This window comes from Onthophagus taurus, chromosome 8 (assembly GCF_036711975.1).
Source record: "Onthophagus taurus isolate NC chromosome 8, IU_Otau_3.0, whole genome shotgun sequence".
Lineage (NCBI taxonomy): Eukaryota > Metazoa > Arthropoda > Insecta > Coleoptera > Scarabaeidae > Onthophagus > Onthophagus taurus.
In genome coordinates, this window is record NC_091973.1 from 2,817,172 (window position 1) to 2,835,642 (window position 18,471).

The window sequence follows — 18,471 nt, forward strand, 5'->3', positions numbered from 1 at the left end:
ATATACTCCTAAGATTTTTGATTAAAATTAAGCAAGGTTGAGTTCAAAAAATTATAACTCAAAAATTTGAAGTTTCCAAGAAATGATCTTCAAAACATTAAACACCAAAGAAATTTGCTTTAAATTGTTTTTTATTTCATAACGATATCTCAATTCGTTTTTGAGATACGATATTTTAAATTTGTATTAATAAAGTCTTAATAATTAAATATGCAGAGTTAAAAAAAAAGATAATAACAACATTGTGGACAAAATGAAAGAGTTTTCATAAACACCCACGCGTAAAGATTCAAAGTAATAAGGATCTCCACGCGCATGTCTCCCTGATCTAATGATTTGTTTCGCCTGAAATTTCATGCCTCCTCGTTGGGTTAACAGTCGATATCTGGTCGTCGACGAAAGAATTTCAAGCTGAAACTACAAAAAATAGTGTGGGACGTGTTATAAGGCCAACGAATCGGAGGTAAGAATCAATACTTAAGAATTTTTCAATTTCTTTTGATCATTTTTTAACCCAGCTTTATCGAGATTGGAACGATTGGCATGCATGCAGTCTGTTGACTGATGTTAAAGTATCTTCGAGCGATGGGATAGCAGCTGATGCTTCTAGATTTTAAAAGTGGGTGAGATAAGAGTATAAGGGTTTAAAAAGGTTTCGAAAAATAATCGTCGTCTTTTGTTTGTCGTACCTTGCCGTCTTCACTTTGTAAGGACGATCAATACTATTTTCGCACCCCTTTGTTACATTTTTTTATTCATTTTATTAAACGAAATTTGATCGATTTTACAAAGTGGAGATACTTAATAAATTCGAAAGATGTGGTGAAGTTTTTTTTAATACAGTGTTCTTTGTCTTGTCCTTGGAGAATAGAAGCCATAAAAAAATCGTAAAAGAAAAGTATTTTTTTAATGTACTGTATTATATACTAGATTTTTTTTAATTTTATTGTATTTCGTTCGTTTTATTTCAAAGAAAATTGAACATTAACTTTTAAACAACATTCCCGTCGAGCTTTCAGTGTGGTAGTGGGGAGCGTGCGATCATTTTCCGATGAACGGCAACCCGAAAGCGCAAGCTCCCTGAAAGCTCACCGATTGGTCTGAAAGTGCGTTAATGAATTTAGTCCACACGGCAAAACATCGTTGGCCTGAAAGCGCGCAGTGCGTCAAAGCTCCCTACCGAGCTGCTTTCGAAAAGATTAAAAACGGTCTTCCCGTTTCCGGTAATTTGTGTGCAGGTTGACGTGCTCAGACTGGTTAGGATAAGATGATCGACCCGTCATCATCTGAAGAGGATAGCGAGGAGGAACATTTAACCCATCATCCGAGTGGTCATCATCATGGATCGCATCATCATCACCCCGTAAGTTTTTTTGACGTTATCTTTTTAATTAATCTTTTATAAATAAATAGGTGGAAAATTTTAGATTAGCCCACCGTATCTATATGTGTTATCAAAGTTGAAACGAGGTTAGGTTTTCGCAATCAATTTTGTTATCTTTTTTCTGCGCCAGGCGGAGTCTTCACCATATCACCATCATAGCCAATCGGAATCGGGCAGCGGAAACTTAGAAGTCCCCAATAACCCTGCGACATTGTCGAGATCGCTATCACCTTCAAGTGCTGTATCCGTAGAAACGTTGAATCATAGCGTAGGTTCATCGCGGGCGAACTCACTTCCAAGACCGACCAGTCCTTCACCATCAGTGGCCTCAGAGAAGACGGAGGTTGACCTGCAGGAAAAGCAGGAACGCGAAGAAGAGGAAAGGAAGAGGCGCCTGCAACTTTACGTCTTCATTTCAAGATGCATCGCGTACCCATTCAATGCGAAACAGCCGACGGACCTCACCAGGAGGCAGACGAAGATTACCAAACACCAACTCGAAACGATCACCGCAAGATTTCAAGTAAGAATATTTTTAGGATATAGGTCTTCAATGAAAGTACAAATAGAAGATTTAAGAAAAAAATCTCGATTGATTTGTTTTTGGATTCGTTTAGAGTTTCTTGAAAGGAGAAACGCAGATAATGGCGGATGAGGCCTTTCAAAATGCCGTTCAAAGTTATTACGACGTTTTTCTGAAGTCTGAAAGGGTAGTGAAAATGGTGCAGTCTGGTGCCTGTTCGCAATATGATTTTCGCGAAGTGTTCAGGAATAACATCGAAAAACGCGTCAGATCATTGCCAGAAATGGAAGGTCTAAGCAAAGAAACTGTGTTCACGTCGTGGATGGCTAAGTTTGATTGTATTTTGAAAGGTAGACATGATTTGAGATTAATCAACGGATGGATTCAAATGGTGTTTTCTTTTTTGTTTTGTTTCGGGGTTGAGCAGGATTGGGAGACGAAGATAAACGGCCATCCAGGAACCAGCAACAATCGTTGAACGCGGAACTGATTTTGTCAAAAGAACAGCTCTATGATATGTTCCAGCAGATTTTGGGAGTGAAGAAATTTGAACACCAATTGCTATTTAATGCACTGATGGTATCAAAGAAGTAACTCAGGTTAACGCAAAGGGCGTAATACGATTAATTGTAACGTTTTAGTTGGATTCGGCGGATGAACAAGCGGCAGCGATCCGGCGCGAACTCGACGGCAGGATGCAGAGAGTGAACGATATGGAGAAGGTATTAAAATCTTCATCGCTATAACAAAAAAACGAAAATGTACGAAACGAATTTTAGAACCGACGCCTCATGCCGCGATTCGTCCTTAAAGAGATGGAATCTTTGTATATAGAAGAGTTAAAGTCCTCGATAAATCTACTTATGGCCAATTTAGAAGCGCTACCCGTATCGAAAGGATCGATGGACTCAAAATACAGCTTGCAAAAACTAAAGCGCTATAACCACAGGTTGCACAACCATAATAAACCCTATACTGTGAAGCACCTTTTGATGAACTATGTTACTTCTTTTAGATCCCAGGGATCTTTAGCAAAATTAGAAGGAGATTCCGCTGATAGCGATACGCAACTAACTAAACTTGACGTTGTGCTCACCTTTCAGCTCGAGGTATTCTCAAAAGCTTTCATCCACTCACCAAATCAAACAACACATCCTCTTTCATATAACAATTTCAGGTCGTTGTAATGGAGGTGAAAGGCTTAAAATCTTTAGCCCCAAATCGCATAGTTTACTGCACCATGGAAGTGGAAAATGGCGAGAAGCTTCAAACCGATCAAGCAGAAGCTTCAAAACCCATGTGGGATACTCAGGGCGACTTTTGCACCACGCATCCATTACCATTTGTCAAAGTTAAACTTTACACCGAAAACCCCGGAATGTTGGCTTTAGAAGATAAGGAACTAGGAAAGGTTGTACTAAAACCAACTCCTCTATCTTCTAAGGTAATTAATTAATAAACATTCATATCAAAAATGTAACTTAATTCATTTTAGGCACCCGAATGGCATAAAATGACCGTTGCTAAAAACTTACCAGATCAAGATTTGAAAATAAAAATCGCCTGTAGAATGGATAAACCGTTAAACATGAAACATTGTGGGTACCTTTATGCGTTGGGAAAATCCGTTTGGAAAAAATGGAAAAAAAGATACTTCGTTCTCGTCCAAGTCTCACAATACACGTTCGCTATGTGCAGCTACAAAGAAAAGAAGTCAGAACCATCGGAAATGATGCAGTTGGATGGTTACACCGTTGATTACATAGAAGCAGCTAGTGGTAAGTCTTAGAATAATTAGTTCAACAAAAACAACTTTTTTGAAATTAATATAAAAAGTTGTTTTTCGTTATAATTTTCGCTTTGACACAAAATCTACAGTGAAATGACTGAATTTTCAAGCAAACTTAATGGTCGGAATGGGTAAGCGTAAGTTACTTCAACATATTAATTTGCCTCCGTTGGGACGCAACCAGCTCAATCTTGGATTTTCTAGATTTGGAGGGTGGTCGATTCTTTTTCAATGCAGTTAGAGAAGGTGATAGTGTCTTGTATGCCAGCGACGATGAAGGTGAATGTCAGTTATGGGTAACCGCGATGTACAGGGCAACTGGTCAATCGCATAAACCAACACCACCCATAACTCTTCAAGATAAAAATTCAACTATATCCAAAATACAAGGTAAGAAAAAAAAATTTGGCTATTAATGTATTAATTTAATAATTGTTTAGATGCTGATAGAGCGAGAAAACATGGTATGGAAGATTTTATATCAGCGGATCCTTGCACGTTTGATCATGCATCTTTATTCAAACTTTTGCAAAATCTTACTTTGGAGTATCGATTAAACGATCCTTATTCTTCATTGGTAAAAGAATTATTTTACATCACACACTAAATTAATTAACATCTTTTTTTGTGCTTATAGGGGTGGTTCAGTCCTGGACAAGTATTCGTTTTAGATGAATATTGTGCTAGATACGGTGTAAGAGGATGCTATAGACACCTTTGTTACCTTTCGGATTTGCTGGATAGAGCCGAAAAAAATGTAATGATAGATCCAACATTAATACATTACAGTTTTGCATTTTGCGCGAGCCACGTTCATGGTAACAGGTATGTAATGTCGATCGGTAGCTCTAAGTAGGAAATGAAAAGAATAATAACCTACACATAATACTAACAGTAATGACTTCAGACCAGATGGCGTAGGAAGCGTTACTTCCGAAGAAAAGGAAAAATTCAGGGATATCAAGGAACGATTAAGAGTTCTTCTTGAACACCAAATAACTGATTTTAGGTAATTTTTAAGTTTTATTTATCACCATCTTATTCTATTTTAATTCAAAATGAAGTTTTAATTTTTGAGAAAACAATATTTGCAGTTTTCAAATTATCCATTTCTTGGAATATAAGTTTGAAAATTTCTACATATACAGTATGTTTGATTTTAGTTGTCAAAACAGATATCTCGACTAATTTTATTACAAATTCACATTATTTGTATAAATACATAATGTGATAGATAGCAACAATAATCAGGATATCTGCTGTGACAGCTAGAATCTGTATACATTTATATATAAATATGTTGTTTAGGTATTGTTTTCCATTTGGTCGTCCAGAAGGTGCATTAAAAGCAACTCTTTCTCTATTAGAAAGAGTTCTTATGAAAGATATCGTAACGCCAGTACCACCAGAAGAAGTAAGAGCAATGATCAAGAGGAGTTTGGAAAAAGCTGCCTTGGTGAATTACACGAGGTTATCGGCGGAAGCAAAAATTGAAGGTAATTAGATTTAGAATGAACTAAATCGAAACGATTAAAGATTTTTTTCAGAAGATTTGAGAAGTGAAACGATAGTTGCGCCTAATAAAAAATTGGATAATCTCATCCATCTTGCAGAGTTGTGCGTTGATTTGCTTCAACAAAACGAAGAACATTACGCGGAGGTAAAAAGCGATCTCAACCTTTTAAATGAGGTTGATCCTAGAGATTGCGTGTAATCAATGTTTTCTTTATCTTTAACATGAAGTCTATGACAGTTCCTTCGCATATTTATTATGGATTATTTTTCAAAAGGAATGAATTCTTAAAACGAATTGTTGATCAAATTTTTGAAACATGATCCAAACAGAAAAATGATATATTAATGTATGTATGTAATTCTATGTGTACATGTGTAGCAGCTGCGAAAGGCTGATCGGCCACTGGCTATACAACAGTCAAGTTCGAACACGGGCACTCCAGTCCGAGAGGCCAAGCAGCAAAGTTCTGTGTATCGCTATTGCATGCCACAGCATGCCACTTACACTCCACCAGACCTGACGGCACGTACTACTATCTCTTTCTTTCTTAATACGCGAACGACAGTGGAAAGAAATTCATTCTTAGTTAACACGATTTTTGAAAAACAAATTTTCTTATCACTGTCGATAAAAACGTGGTTTTCAACCATCTTTCATATTCGTATTATAAATAAACGTGATTAAAATAAAATTATGTAAGCAGGTGCCGACTGATATCCCATAACGCGTCGAGTGTTAAAATAAATCATTTTTTTTGTATATAGTCATCTCTAAACGATTTGTCTAACTGACTAAATTTTTGTAAGGTAGAAATTTTTATAATATAAAACGAACGCTTGTTTTCTTAAGCTAGCCCCTTTCCATATCTATCTCGTATCTATTGCTTTAAATGTCAGATCATCAAAAAAAAAAAATATATATATGATGAAACCCTATGCTTGAATTTTGGTGTGTATAGTCTTCTCTTGCAAGTCACTCCACCGATGCTCGCATTAAGACTGTCGCCTATAGAACGTGCCTACTTTTTCTACGTTGTTCTTTCAGTCAGCGCCTGAAATGACGTGCATGTTTGTTACCGACGTGTGAAAATCATGGGTAAAAATTTGATTTGGACATTTTTTTAATACATTTTCATTTCATTCAGATTGAATACAAATTGAAGCTTAAAATAACAGGAAATCTTATTTAGGCCTTCGCCTGGTTCAGCGATTTATTAGTAGAACACGCTGAAATATTTTGGTCGTTATTCGCTGAAGATATGGATAGAATTTTAGCGGAGCAATCGCCGGATACCTGGGATTCGTTTCCGTTATTCCAAATCTTGAACGATTATTTAAGAGCTGATGGTAAATTTGAATCAAATAAATTCCGACAAAAAAAAATCAATTATTTTATTTTTTTTAAGACAACTTGAAAAATGGCCGATTCCATCAACACCTGAGAGATACCTTCGCACCTCTAGTAGTGAGATACGTCGACTTGATGGAGTCATCGATCGCGCAGAGTATCCACAAAGGATTCGAAAAGGAAAGGTGGGAAGTGAAAGGGTGAGCATGCCTTAGATGACTTGGACATAGCTGCATCTTCATTAGCCATCAGTTTAGATGAAACGGTATAGGCTGTACTAGATGATTTAGGAGATGATGTGGCTTATTTCTGTATATATATTATATATGTATGAAGTAGATTTATAATCAATGTGATCTTCAATTGCCACCCGAAAATAAACGCTTGAAATCTTTTAGAAAAATGTTTTTTTTCCAGCAATGGATGTGCGACTTCGGAGGATCTCTTCTGGAAATTGGACGCTTTGCAGTCTTTTATAAGAGATCTTCATTGGCCAGATGCCGAGTTCCGTCAACATCTCGAACAAAGATTGAAGTTAATGGCTTGCGATATGATTGAGTCTTGCATTCAAAGAACTGAGAGTGCTTTCCAACAATGGCTAAAGAAAACCGTCACCTTCATATCAACGGATTATGTTATTCCATCGGAAATGTGCGCAATGGTTAATGTTATCTTAGATGCTAAAAATCAATCTTTCAAGCTTTGCGCAGTTGATGGTATTGATGTCGTAAGTTTATTAAATTAAAAAGAATTTAAATTTGACAGTAAATTTTTAGCATCAATACCACACAAAAATCGATGACCAAATCGATAAAACTTTAGCGAGCATGAACCAGGGAATGATAAGCAAATTAATGTCCGTCTTAGAGGCCTCTCTTTCAAAACTATCCAGATACGACGAAGGAAGCTTAATCGGTTCTATTTTGAGTTTCACAAACGTTTCCGGTTCGGGTAAAGACATGGGTCAAGGTTACGTCAACTTTACCAGGAACTGCATGGACCAAATCCGCGGAAAGGTCACCGACGAACTTTGGATACTCAACTTCTTCGAGCAGTGGTACACTGCTCAAATCAATATGCTGTGCAACTGGCTCTCAGAGCGACTCGATCACACCTTACATCCTTACCAATGCACGTGCCTTGCCCATATAGTCAAAAAGGTCTACTCGGACTTCGAACTGCAGGGCGTCATGGAAGATAAATTAAATTCAAAAGCTTATCAAACAATCGCCCAAAGAATGCAAACTGAAGAAGCCACCTGTGCTCTTACAATGGGTCAAGCCGAAGGGTAAGATAATTTTTTTCAAGTTTTATTGAGAAATATTATTATTGAGGTGCTACAATTAATACCATATCAACCCAAAATTGGAAAAAGCATATTTTATTATTTTATTATATATTTATATTAGCTAAGCATATTTTTTTATTACTCTGCTGATTACTTTATTACTATTACGCATTGTTGTTGGACTGTCTGATGTAAAAGTGTCTTTCAGATGTTCGGCAAACAAATTAAATTGGGTTGCATACTTACAATGATGACGTTGAATATGATAATTAATTAACACAGTGTATGTCTTTCCATGTTTAAGCCGAGAACTCTATAATTAAATTGATTTGCTTTTTTATAAATACCTAATTAATAAAGCTAATTAAAAAAAATTTATACATTAAGTATTAATGAAATTTATAGAGATGCTTTGGATGATGATGGTGATGCAAGGAGTAGATCAAAAGGAAATATTATGGAAAGTTTAAGTGAAGATGGTAATTACGTAGCAAATATTGGTACGATGGTGGCTGGGAAAGTTGGTAATATCTTCGGAAAAGGAATCGGAGGATTAACGACGAAATTTGGGAGCGGCCCAAGCTGGTTCTAAACTCTTGCGATAGGAGAAGCTTTATATTTTCTAATATACACGTAACAAAAAAAACATCGCTAAGTTGCCGGATAGTTGCAGATACTTCTTCGGGGGCGTAACTAAATAAAAAATGAAATGCTTATATTTTCTGACATACAAACGGATACCGAAAGATAAGATATAACTATAAGACATTATTTATGAAATGAAATAAGTTCGAAGCAATTTTTTTTGTGTGTGTCTTTAGAATCCGTTCTATTTATATTTCATTAAAATCACCAGATTCTTTTAATTAAAAAATACATTTATGCCTATACGATTATTGTAGTAAATACATCGGAATTGAACGATAAAAAGTCGGAGCGTGAATACGGTTCCTATTTATAAAAACAAACCGAAATAATTGAAAATAATAAATAAAAAGCATATCAGGTGATTCGCGTTTAAATCGTTACCATAGCACATAGCAATAATATGTCATATACAAATAAGCTCCAATGAAAAAGAAATAAATAACTAAAATAAAGCTACCAAGGAGTATTCACAAGAAATAAATAAACGTCTAGACTAGGTGTGATAACCAATGGCCTTCATCGGTAACTACACATTTATCTAATTATCTAATAAATAATTTATTTTATCAAATCGTCGTCCGATGTACTTACTATTCTAACACAATACGAACAATAAAAGATTTTTGTTTATGGTAGAGACGTTTGCTTTATTACCAAATATATATTATATTTATTTAATTAAAAAAATATTATTTAAATTTAGCAAACTCTCTACTGTAAATTAAATCTACATCATCGAGGATTTATATTATCTCTGAGTTTTTCGGATAATCTTAATTTAAAATTAAAAAAAAATCATAAAACCTCGATGATCTATATATATAAAAATCGATTGAGTCCTCCTTTTCAGAAATCGCAAAATAAATTAGAAAAAGAATGCATGTATGTTACATATTGATGTATTTATTATCAAAAATAAAATAGTAATCACCATATCATAACGGAGCCTATGTTAATACGAATGTTATATTTATAGTGCTATAAATTATCTAAAAAAAAAAAATGAACAGAATTGTATAGGATGCTATGTTGATTTCTGAAAACGGAGAAAAGGATATATATGTATATGTGTTCTCAAAATAAAGCTAATAAAATACAAAACACCGCAAAAGGAAACAATAACAAATTATGATGAAACTTAAAAAAACAAAACAAGAAGTAAAACATAACGTAAAAATGTTCCGTTATAAGTTGAGTATGAATTACTTGAATCACAAGCGATTATTGTATGAGATTCCTGGATATTGTTTATCTCGGCTATTGTAGTATTGTATGATATAAAAAAATGGCAAACAACGATAACTTGATATTGATAATAATAGTTAATGTATTTGCTGCATGCTCTAACGAAAAATCTTCTTAAATGCGTTAAAAAAATCCTTAAACAATAAAAAATTAGAAATCAGCGAAGTTACATTTCTGATATAAGTACAAATTACGATGACGTTCATTATGTGCTAGCATAGATTAAAAAATCGGTAATGAAAAAAAAATTGAAATTGAAAAAGTATTGGTCGAATCGAATTTTTGATCCTAATCAATTGATTTGTTAAATGTGTAAATATAGTTTTCGATAAACTAGCAACTAGAAAGGAGATGAAATAAAAAAAATAAGATAAAATTCAACAAGGTTCTACCTATTTAGCCTATTTATATAAAAATGTTAAAAAAATTTGAAAGTTTAAAAACAGAAAATATTTCTAATAATACAATTGCAAATAAGTCCTAATAACTAAGTTGTCACTTTCAGACCTTATTGACTTGTTCGCTAAATATACCAAATAAATATTTTAGATAACTTTTTAATATAGCAGAGATTAATCAATATCTAGTCAACTCAAACGTTTAATACATCTAACTTTAAATAATTCATTCAGTTCTTTTACGCCGAATTTAACATTAAAAGGAAATAAAACACTTACAATTAAATAAAAATAATTAAATTAAAGAAACGGTTTATATATGGCAGAACTTACCGTTTATAGCGAAGAGGCCTGTGATTATTCAAGCAAATTCTATATACTATTTAGCCTCTAAAAACACCTAACAGAGGTCGGATAATATTGTTATGTTGAACTCTTAACTTATACTTATCGAAAAATAAATTGTTTTAAAATGTACCAATTTAGTTCTTCATTTTATATTTTCCTCATTCATCTCACCATGAAAAATCAAAAAGAATTTCAATTTAATCATTCCGATTAAAGGTAAGTACATTAGATTTTAAGGAGCTTTCTTATTAATTTCATTTTTATTCAAATATCGCAATAATGTGGCAATATTATAACCATATAATGCCGGATATCCGGCTTTTCGCAAAATCACTAGTATTTAAAGTTATGAAAATAATTTTTTGAAATTTTCAAGTGATTTTTTTGAATTTTTTCTCAATGAAGTTTCTTTGAAATAATTTCTTTCCGTTGAGTTCATACAGAATTTTAATCTATTTCATTATCAACTATTTCCTGGAATCTTCGTTACAGTTTTTTTTAAACGAACGCAACATCCTCCACGTCTCTACAACGCCACGTAGAGTTAAAAAGAATTTTTTCAACCATGTATTGAGTACTAAAGTCCCTTGAGTAATGAAACGCAATATATATCGATAACTTTTGTGCTAGTGAACGCTTGATACGAAACAGTTTTAATAGAAATCCCCAAAGGGTTCAATCATCAACGCGTTTTTTCATCGTTTTTACTTCAGTGCGTATTCAGTTCGTCACTTAACCATGCCACCAGACGATTGTTTAATTCAGTTACTACAAAACGAATTATTATTCAGTGAAATCAACAACAATGAGAACAAAAATAACGGGATTTTCGACGACTTTGACTTCCAAAACGAACTTATCTTCCCAGAACAACCCGTAAGTTTAAACAACACAGTTCAAGAATGCCAAGAACTTCAATCGATAGATCATAATCTTTTTCAAAATGATATTAATTTTTTTAACCCGGAAACTATTGTTGATATGGATTTTAATTCGTACGAAAATATCGATATCGATCAACTTTTTGGACACCATTTCGAAACATTTGCAAATAATCAAGACGACAAACACATACAAATTGAAAACATGCAAATGGAAGATGTTCAAAATCAAGATTTTCAAATTAAAGACAACTCAATCAAAGATAATTTAATTACTTCGTCTGACTTAATTAATTTATTCCCTCATATTTGCGAAGAAAAAAATCGCAGAAGAAGATCGTTACTTTTTGAAAGTACATTTAATCCAAAAAATAACAAAAAAGAAGAAATTAAAAATGTTTATACTAAACGAATCGATCCTTTATTAAGTCATGATTATGCTCAAAGGAGAAACGATGAAGATAAATACTTTCCATGCCCGGAAAGGAGTTGTGAAAAAGTTTACGCGAAGTCATCACATTTAAAAGCTCATTTAAGAAGACATTCAGGGGAAAAACCGTTTGCTTGTAACTGGCAAAATTGTAATTGGAAGTTTTCGAGATCCGACGAATTGGCTCGCCATAAACGATCGCATTCGGGAATAAAACCTTATAAGTGTGAACTTTGTGAGAAAGCCTTCGCCCGATCCGACCATTTGGCCAAACATGTTAAAGTTCATCGTAAAAAAATGGCACAATTTGGTGATTATTACATCAAAAAAAGAGTTGTTAAAAATTAGATAATACAAACATTTATTATTAATAACGAAATTTATTAAAATTTATAACATTTACTTCCATATCATTTAATTATAACCTCCCCAAAATTAGAATTAATTTAAGAATTTATTTTCTCAGCCGAGATTATATCTTATTTTCTTGTTGTTTTTCATGCATCCTTTAAGTTGCATAAACCCATGTTTCTAGTTCTAGGCACTATTAGTGTATATAGGGTGGTTGTAACTTGTCTTATTACCTATGTAAAAAAAATTTAGTTTTAAATGAAACAAAAAATTTCTGTGCAAAAGATATATTTGAGAAATGGCATGTTACAAAGGAAACGTTGGAATAGAGGATAAATACAATGTTCCTACACAGAGACTACCGTCACCATCGTCAAATGGAACAAAAATTAATAAACGTTGGTAACAGACAATGACTAGTAGCAAATTTTTCCATAAATATGTTTATAAATTTGAAAGGATAAAAATGACAAATTCTTAATTGTTTCGTATAAATGCAAACCATTCAAGCACCTTTCTTCGAACGTTTGTAAATAACATTATTTTTTGAGAACAAAAAAAATTGATTAAAAATCATAATACAACTACACAAAAAAATGTAAAATACAGTTTCAATAAGACTCGACAAATTTTCATCCAATAAATACCTAACACTTAAACGCTTACGGACTATTTTATTATTATTCTTATTATTATATATAACATAGACTACTAAAAAAGGTTAAGTCCGATTATATATAATAATTTAAAACATCAAAAAATAATATATGTATATATACTTTTTTTTTGGATATTTTTTTAAGAGATTGACTTTTTTTTGTATTTTTTCTTTTGTATCACGTCGAAGTTTCGAGTCGCCGATTCAGGCCACTTCACTAATCCTCGATAAATTAGTACTGAACGAATCCAATGGTCGCGGGCCTAACAAGGTGCTCAGAGAGAATTGCCACCGCATCTTCTGTTTTGTTTCCGACTTCTTGTAATCATCGTAATGTTTCAAGACGTGCTTTACGTTGTTATAACAGGTATAAAGTTCCCCTGCATTAACCTGAAACACAAAAATAATATTTTTTTAAAATAAAAAAAAAACATTTCTCAGAATTATTACTCATACTTAGTAGTAAGTAAACATATTTGAAAATTCCTTTTAAAATTATTTACTTACCATGCATACACTCTGCAGATCCACTATAACTGTTAAAAAACGTAAAATTTCAATAGAGTAATAAGGTGATTTTGAAGGAACTTCTGCGGCCAGAAATTGTTCAATTTCGTATTGTATCAAAGCTAATGCAATCAGTGGGTAACGAACTGATGCACAAACATGGTTTATCATAACCACTTCAAGACGTCTTGATAATATCTTTTTCTGCAACAAAATCATTGATTAAATTAACAATATATAAAAAAAACCTTTAGAACAAAAGTTGTAGTAAATTTTGTAAATCACTCGGGATTCAAAGCGTGAAACCAAGTCTACCCTGCTTGAAGTTTATGTACGTAAGTATCATTAATGACCAAGTAGTGTCATTAATGATACTTTGGGCGGATTTGAAGTCGGCCGAGAACGAACAATACTTGGGTTGGGTTGGGTTTACAATTAACAACTTTATGGAACGAGTAATCTCGGCCGATTTCGAAGATGTAGGCCGCCCTTAGTTATATTTGTGATCTAAGAAATAATCTCGGCTGATTTCGAAGACGTCGGCCGCCCAAACTATCGTTAATGATACTATTTGGTGCGGTCGACGTCTTCGAAGTCGGCCGAGATGATTTCTTATATCACGAACAATATTTGGGGTGGCCGATGTCTTCGAAGTCGGCCGAGATTACTTCTTATGTCACAAACAATACTTGGGTTGGGTTTAGGGTGTCCAGTCCCGGTATTTAGTCCCGGGTCCGTCTCGGGATTTCTTGAAAAAAATGTAGGTCCGGGACCACTAAGAAGTCCCGGGATTTTATAAGTCCCGAAATTAAGGAAAAAATTAAAATATCGGAACGACTACAACTAACAGGTTACAACCTGTTCAAAATATCGATCTCGAGGCACCGACTAGCTAACGGGTGATCTAACGAAACGGTTCTCCGAGTTCGTAAAAACCTAAATTGATAGGGGAATCACCGGCTAGAACGAGTTACGACTTGCAATATTTGTAGAATCGGTGTTATATACCGGCGGTGCTCCAGTTAATAGGTATAGTCGTGTGACACTGTGAGTTGTGGCTAGCCTGTGCTCTGGAGGTTTTTGTGTGCGCGTCAAATAATTTGTCATTAGCAGAAAAATTAAATAGGATATTTGAAAATGCAATGTCTACGTCCACCAGCACGAGAGCAATATCACCACCTCAAATTGGAACATCAACAAAAAATTCATTAATTACAATAATCAAAGACGCCCTTTTCGAGAAAGGCGGTTGTCGAGGCAAGAATCTTCAACTATGCTACGAGTATTTGCTAACCATATCGCTCACGACTGTACAATCGGAATGGGCGTTTACTATTGCCGGTTTTTTTGCAACGAAAATACGCTTGGTATTAGGAGATAAATCTTTAAACGCACTTTTAGCACTAAACCATATTTTAAAAAATAAATTTTTTTTTTAATTTCCTATTTTGTGATTTTTTTTATGTTTCTCTCATTCTATATAAATTTCTTTTATTCAATTGGTGAACTCCTACAGTAACACTAAAGTAAAAAACCCAAAGTACGTTTTTAACTGTTTTTTAAATATTTTTTTGCAAACGTATTTTGATTTCGGGACTATTTTCGGGAATTCGGGACCTTTGGTCCAAGTACCGGGAATTAGAATTTAGTCCCGAATCCCGAAAACATTTTTAGTCCCGGGAATTGGACACCCTAGTTGGGTTGGTTTTACTATTAACAACTTTATGGAACAAGTAATCTCGGCCGACTTCGAAGACGTCGGCCGCCCCAAGTTGTATTCGTGATATAAGAAATAATCTCGACTGATTTCGAAGACGTCGGCTGCCCAAACTATCGTTAATGACACTACTTGGAGCGGCCGACGTCTTCGAAGTCGCCCGAGATGATTTCTTACATCACGAACAATATTTGGGGCGGCCGACGTCTTCAAAATCGGCCGAGATTACTTCTTATGTCACGGACAATACTTGGGTTGGGTTGGGTTGAGTTGCGTTGGGTTGGTTTTACTATTAACCACTTAAGCATCTCGAACGAGACCCTCTCGCGCATCAAATGCCTTCCGATTTGCGCTATCCCGAGAAAAACCCTCGCATTAAGTGGTTAACAACTTTATGGAACAAGTAATCTCGGCCGACTTCGAAGACGTCGGCCGCCCAAAGTATCGTTAATGACACCACTTGGTGCGGCCGACGTCTTCGAAGTCGCCCGAGATGATTTCTTACATCACAAACAATATTTGGGCCGGCCGACGTCTTCGAAGTCGGCCGAGATTACTTCTTATGTCACGAACAATACTTGGGTTGGGTTGGTTTTACAATTAACGACTTTATGGAATAGATAATTTTGGTCCAAAGTGTCGTTAATGACACTACTTGGTGCGGCCGACGTCTTCTTTAATTAACAATATATTAAAGATGAGTTAAATATTTACCTGTAACATTCTAGATGACAGTGGTTTGACGTTTAACTTTGTAGCAGCACATTCAAAAATACGCAAGAAGAGATTCAAATAGCTGTAAATGGTGACAGGTTGGGCTCGGGGCTCGATGTCCAATTTTTTCCGTATAATATCACACATTCGTTCCATATCGTTGATCGAACACTTCGTTTGCGAGACGCTGATAAAAATATTTGGGTCAGCGGGTTGCTTGTGAATTTCGCACGAGATGTAGAGACAACTGATGGAAACGCAAGACAGGTACTTTTCCTGGACATTCATCTTGCTCAAGAATCGGTCGAGCAGAGTCACGGCCGTAAAGAAAGCCTCGGATGGGAGGCCCAAATAGAATTTGAGGAACCGGAGATTGCGAACTGCGATTTCTCGCGCGGCAATCGCGCCTCCATCCAAGGCTTGCAAATCTATAGAGTGTTTCTCTTCTAAACCGAGAGCTTTTTGCAACTCGGCGGCGATTTGCTTTACGTTAGCATCCGGCACGGGCCGGCTCCGTCTTTTGCCCTTACGACTCATCTCGGCTACAAACAGCGTTTATTTATTTCCTTCGACGGTCAGTCAGTTTTCCATACTTCGTACTGATTTGCAAAAAACAGGAGCAGGCCCTATCTGGGTAAAAAAAATTTATTAGATATTTAATATTCCAAGTTTAAATAAAATATTTCATAAGATTATAGAATGATGCAATAAAATGTCGAAATTAAAAAAAAATGTGTTGTAAACCAGGATAAATTAAATAAATAAACCGAAATAGGGCATTTTAGTACTACGCATTTTGTAAAGCCTCAAGGATTAGATTGTTAGCCGATCGTTTTATCAAACCGAAACAACAAACAATAATCCTTTGTTAGAAGTTACAAAAAAACTTACACATCAAAAAACCCGTCTTATCTAAATTTTAATACAATATTAACTTACCCGGATGCTTTAAATTTGAAAATATGATTGCACTTCTCTAGTTAAGTTACTTGTTTCTCCTGCGAAGTAGGAAAAAAAGATGAATAACACTTGCAAACAAGTCGACTCGTTGAAGTATCGTATAAAACTGTTCCTAGTGCTATCTTACGCAACCGTTATATTCTCGAAGCATAGAGGCCTTCTACATAAAGGCCAATTTCGCGTACTCACGTTTCGAGATCGTATCAATAGAGGACACCAATAACAAGAACGCAAAAACGTTTTAATCCTTTTACTTTATTACTGAACGAATCGTACCGAATGAAAGGTTTTAAAGATAACGTCCACTTATATCAATGAATTTTTGAACACGATTCAACTCGATTCCGGAATACCCATAATCTAGAAATTTCTACGGACAGGTTCTGACAGGTTAAGACTTGTTCGTATCCAAATATACCTGGAACGTGAATAATTATGTATATTATCTTTGTAGTTTTAAATAAAAGATGGCGCTAGTTTGAATTATTTGAATTATGTCGAACAATTTATTGTATTGTTTGTTGTATCACGAAGTTGCTATATTCATATTTAAAGTTATTATATATTTATTGTTATATAATAAGTATTGTTCGTGATATAACTTGAGGCGAAATTGTTAATAGTATGTCGGTGCCCCCAAGTTATATTTATGAATACAACTACTCACGAATACAACTTGGGGCTGTACAAACAATAAAATGAGCTATAAAGTTGAAAAGTCTTGGACACCCTTAATCGTTACTAGGTACTTACTAACTACAAAAAGGATGTTAGATCTTGATTAGATGAATTAGTTTGGAAGAGTATCTGTTGGAAGGTACACCTCTACTCGAAACTCTGCATACCCCAAGTATCACGAATAATACTCATGTCGGCCGAGATTATTTCTTTCCATATAAGGACCAATAAAGGATACCATGAACAATAATCTTGGCCGCTCTAAATATGACGAACAATACTTAGGGCAGCCAACATCTTCGAAGACGGCCGAGATTATTTGTTCCATAAAGTTATTAATAGTAAAACCAACCCAACCCAAGTATTGTTCGTGATATAAGAAGTAATCTCGGTCGACTTCGGAAACGTCGGCCGCCCTAAATATTATTCATGATATTAGAAATCATCCCGGCCGACTTCGAAGACGTCGGCCGCACCAAGTAGTGTCATTAACGATACTTTGGGCGGCCGACGTCTTCGAAGTCGGCCGAGATTACTTCTTATATCACGAATAATACTTGGGTTGGGTTGGTTTTACTATTAACAACTTTACCAACCCAACCCAATCTGCCACAATATGATAAACAATGCTTAGGTCGGCCGAGATTATTTCTTATATCACGAATACAAGTTGGAGCAGCCGACGTCTTCGAAGTCGGCCGAGATTACTTGTTCCATAAAGTTGTTATTGTAAAACCAACCCAACCCAAGTATTATTCGTGATATAAGAGTAATCTCGGCCGACTTCGAAGACGTCGGCCGCCCCAAATATTGTTCGTGATATAAGAAATCATCTCGGCCGACTTCGAACACGTCGCCCACACCAAGTAGTATCATTAACGATACTTTGGGCGGCCGACGTCTTCGAAGTCGGCCGAGATTATTTCTTATATCACGAATACAACTTGGGGCGGCCGACGTCTTCGAAGTCGGCCGAGATTACTTGTTCCATAAAGTTGTTAATGATAAAACCAACCCAACCCAATACAGCCCAACCCAATCCAAGTATTGTTCGTGATATAAGAAGTATTCTCGGCCGACTTCGAAGAC

The 18,471-nt window shown here is 35.0% G+C and overlaps 3 protein-coding genes across 14 annotated transcripts; 2 read left to right on the top strand and 1 right to left on the bottom strand.

Moving 5' to 3' along the window:
• The first annotated feature begins 366 nt into the window (after nt 1-366).
• On the top strand, nt 367-10,615 carry LOC111425176 (calcium-dependent secretion activator 1). Of its 11 annotated transcripts, XM_023058995.2 has the most exons (24): nt 367-463; nt 519-619; nt 1,239-1,363; nt 1,515-1,907; nt 2,002-2,257; nt 2,335-2,486; nt 2,549-2,629; nt 2,687-2,856; nt 2,923-3,016; nt 3,085-3,351; nt 3,403-3,685; nt 3,807-3,833; nt 3,901-4,086; nt 4,137-4,273; nt 4,334-4,521; nt 4,592-4,705; nt 5,005-5,192; nt 5,244-5,356; nt 5,591-5,734; nt 6,402-6,558; nt 6,618-6,759; nt 6,977-7,286; nt 7,336-7,847; nt 8,253-10,615. In XM_023058995.2, exons 3-24 carry the CDS (start codon nt 1,268-1,270, stop codon nt 8,437-8,439), a joined length of 4,197 nt encoding a protein of 1,398 aa, XP_022914763.1. In that variant the 5' UTR covers nt 367-463; nt 519-619; nt 1,239-1,267; the 3' UTR covers nt 8,440-10,615. The 11 variants fall into 11 exon arrangements, with proteins under 11 accessions (XP_022914763.1, XP_022914756.1, XP_022914760.1 ...); XM_023058988.2 differs by having other exon boundaries at nt 2,687-3,016; XM_023058992.2 differs by having other exon boundaries at nt 2,687-3,016; nt 6,618-6,744.
• A 389-nt stretch (nt 10,616-11,004) lies between these two features.
• LOC111425529 (Kruppel-like factor 1) lies at nt 11,005-12,199 on the top strand. Its single transcript, XM_023059621.2, has one exon. The coding sequence runs from the start codon at nt 11,225-11,227 to the stop codon at nt 12,143-12,145; it is 921 nt and encodes a 306-aa protein (XP_022915389.2). The 5' UTR covers nt 11,005-11,224; the 3' UTR covers nt 12,146-12,199.
• A 728-nt stretch (nt 12,200-12,927) lies between these two features.
• On the bottom strand, nt 12,928-17,089 carry LOC111425318 (cyclin G). 2 transcript variants are annotated; one of them, XM_023059274.2, is made up of 4 exons: nt 16,684-17,089; nt 15,745-16,374; nt 13,314-13,517; nt 12,928-13,196 (listed from the first exon to the last, which is right to left on the bottom strand). In XM_023059274.2, exons 2-4 carry the CDS (start codon nt 16,279-16,281, stop codon nt 13,011-13,013), a joined length of 927 nt encoding a protein of 308 aa, XP_022915042.1. In that variant the 5' UTR covers nt 16,282-16,374; nt 16,684-17,089; the 3' UTR covers nt 12,928-13,010. The 2 variants fall into 2 exon arrangements, with proteins under 2 accessions (XP_022915042.1, XP_022915043.1); XM_023059275.2 differs by having other exon boundaries at nt 15,745-16,370; nt 16,684-16,815.
• Between the last annotated feature and the right edge of the window lie 1,382 nt (nt 17,090-18,471).